A 2541-nucleotide genomic window follows, 5' to 3' on the forward strand; every position below is an offset into this window, starting at 1 on the left:
GATTAGTCGACTAATCAAATAAATAATCGGTGATTAATAGATTATAAAAATAATTGTTTGTGGCAGCCCTAATTTCCAGTGTTTTTTATTCACTGAGGATATGGTATTTCTTTATTACACTTTACAGCTGAGTGTAGACAAGCTGGTTTGATTCCTTTCTCACTTGCAGCTAGTTTTGGTCTGAGATGTGTGGGTGCACATTGGTGATGCTTCATCATGGCCCTGAGTGGGAGAAGAAAGTGTCATATATTTAGCCATGTAGGCTAGTGTTTTGGGGCAGATTCATTCTTCTAAACTGAGAGATTATCAGAGCACAGCAACAAATAATCACAAGTGTAAGTGATGTTTGTATGTTTCAGGTCGAGCAGTCCAAAGTATTGATAAAGGAAGGGGGTGTCCAGCTGACTCTCACCATCGTGGACACACCAGGCTTTGGAGATGCAGTGGACAACAGTAACTGGTGAGGATTTCAAACACGTGTACCATGCCTGTTCTTCGTTTCTGTCATCTCCCCTGATGTCTTTTCTCCATTTTCTCAGTTGGCAGCCTGTTATAAATTACATCGACAGTAAGTGTGAGGACTTCCTGAATGCAGAGTCGAGGGTGAACCGGAGATCCATGCCAGACAATAGAGTTCACTGCTGCTTATATTTCATCGCACCCTCCGGACACGGGTATGTTCAGCATGGAATGCACGAGAAAGTAATTTAACATGAGTTTAAATTGTATATATTTAAATATGGCACATTTCTGTCTGCCATTATGTCGCTGTATAACCGAACAGAAGGTTGGAGTGAATGTTTGCATCTCTGTCAAAAACAATGAGACAGCCAGTGCTTGACTCACTACGGTTACATAAGCAGGTTCTGCTCATGCTCAGTAGAGATCTGTTCTCCATCCCTGAAGCAGCCAATCAAAAACTGCATCAGGAGAATCTTGGATGCTCACATTGAGGAAGAACTCCTTCTTTTATCTTACAGCGTCTAAGTGTGCGTGGCTGTGGATCTGTATAATTCCAAATCCATTTATCWCCCTCAATTTTTTTATTAAGCTCTGTAAGTCATTGCTATTACTGTAACTGTTTTAGACACATATTCAGAATTACTGACAAGACAATGTATAACCAATTTATTCTATAATTTCTGTAATTGACTTTTACTGTCACTACACAGGAATTTACCTAAATGCAGTTTCAAAGACTTGTCTTTTTTAAATCTGGTGCAACAAGCTGCTCAAAGGCAGTTTAAGTCTTTTTGCAGAAGTCACTAACATGTGACTGTAAAAGTTGAAAACCTATAATAAATTCAGCCTTAGAAGTAACTTACACGCTCATGTTTCCAGACTTAACTGGGATGGTTAATTCTCAAGAATTTCAGAGAAGGTTCCAGCAGCAATCCCAGTTTTCTCTGGTTGAACTCCTGTTTTATTGATGGTTTCTTAAATCACTGCTTGCTTGTAAAAGAAAATTTATGAGTTTAAAATAACAAAAATTCTTGAACAGTCAGTCTCTTTTCTCATCCCCATGTCTCCTCCAGCTCTGAGCACAGACAGGCTGACTTTTGTTTCATCTGGAGCTGCTTTCCCTGCATCGCTTCTAAAGCAGCAGTACACACAAACTGTGTCTCTGTCTCGTGTGACCGCTGCACAAATCTTCTAGCAGTTGTTCCATGGCCCTTTATGTCTTTATTATGCATTTAACCCACGTTCAGTCATACACAACATGTATGGTTTACATGCACATACAAAAAAATAACTGTGGTAAGGCTCAACTGTTCTTTGTAGAGTTTTTTTTTTACACCATTGTTTTTACATACTTGCCTTCCTACATACAGCCCTCTGAGTTCACTGTGTCAGGCAATGCAGCAGAACAGAAGACCCATTTGACATTCAATAGTAAATACTGCAGTAGACAAACAATTATGTTCAGTTTACTTCTTCATGTCTTTGTAGTGAATAAATGAATGGTTCTATGTGTCCCTCTGCTGGTGACCCACTGAACTGAATTCTCCTTGCACAGTGCACAGAGAAATTAATTTATTCTTACTATGAGTCACCCTGCCTGACACGGCTGCTTCTTTATATTTATTTACATCCCAGTAAAGTTCACAGATGTACATGGCAGCACAAGCAGTGCCAGCAGGTTTGCTTTTATGTGACCCCGAATATTTTGACACACAAGATGCAGAAAAGTCCACACACACACTAGTTTCTTTTTATATCCCTGTGGGGACTGTGCATTGATTTCCATTCATTTTCCAGTCATTTCTACAGCCTAACCCTGACCATTTTACCCTAATAGGAATGTGCGATATGGCAAAAAATTCATATCACGATATACATTATGATGAGTGGCGGTAACGATATATATCACGATATAAAACTTATAATAGAAAATAAATAAATCACACATTAATTGAGTGGAATACATATGTATAGGTAAAAAAAATTTAGACCTTAAAATCTCCTTTTTTAAGGGACACTTTAAAGTCTCCCATAAAAATCTAAATTTAAGGGAGMTCTACCTGGTTAAATCACATATAT

At 38.5% G+C, this 2541-nt stretch overlaps 1 protein-coding gene across 2 annotated transcripts in view; it reads left to right on the top strand.

Annotated features, from left to right (window-relative positions):
• LOC106536114 (septin-7) overlaps positions 1-2541 on the top strand; it is a gene marked incomplete in the record, with an annotated part of 32299 nt that overhangs the window by 18117 nt on the left and 11641 nt on the right. For both annotated transcript variants that reach the window (XM_014033316.1, XM_014033308.1), the window contains 2 exon segments: positions 360-460; positions 540-674. In XM_014033316.1, the coding sequence (XP_013888770.1) occupies positions 360-460; positions 540-674 (236 nt within the window).

Source organism: Austrofundulus limnaeus, unplaced genomic scaffold, assembly GCF_001266775.1.
Source record: "Austrofundulus limnaeus strain Quisiro unplaced genomic scaffold, Austrofundulus_limnaeus-1.0 Scaffold7, whole genome shotgun sequence".
Lineage (NCBI taxonomy): Eukaryota > Metazoa > Chordata > Actinopteri > Cyprinodontiformes > Rivulidae > Austrofundulus > Austrofundulus limnaeus.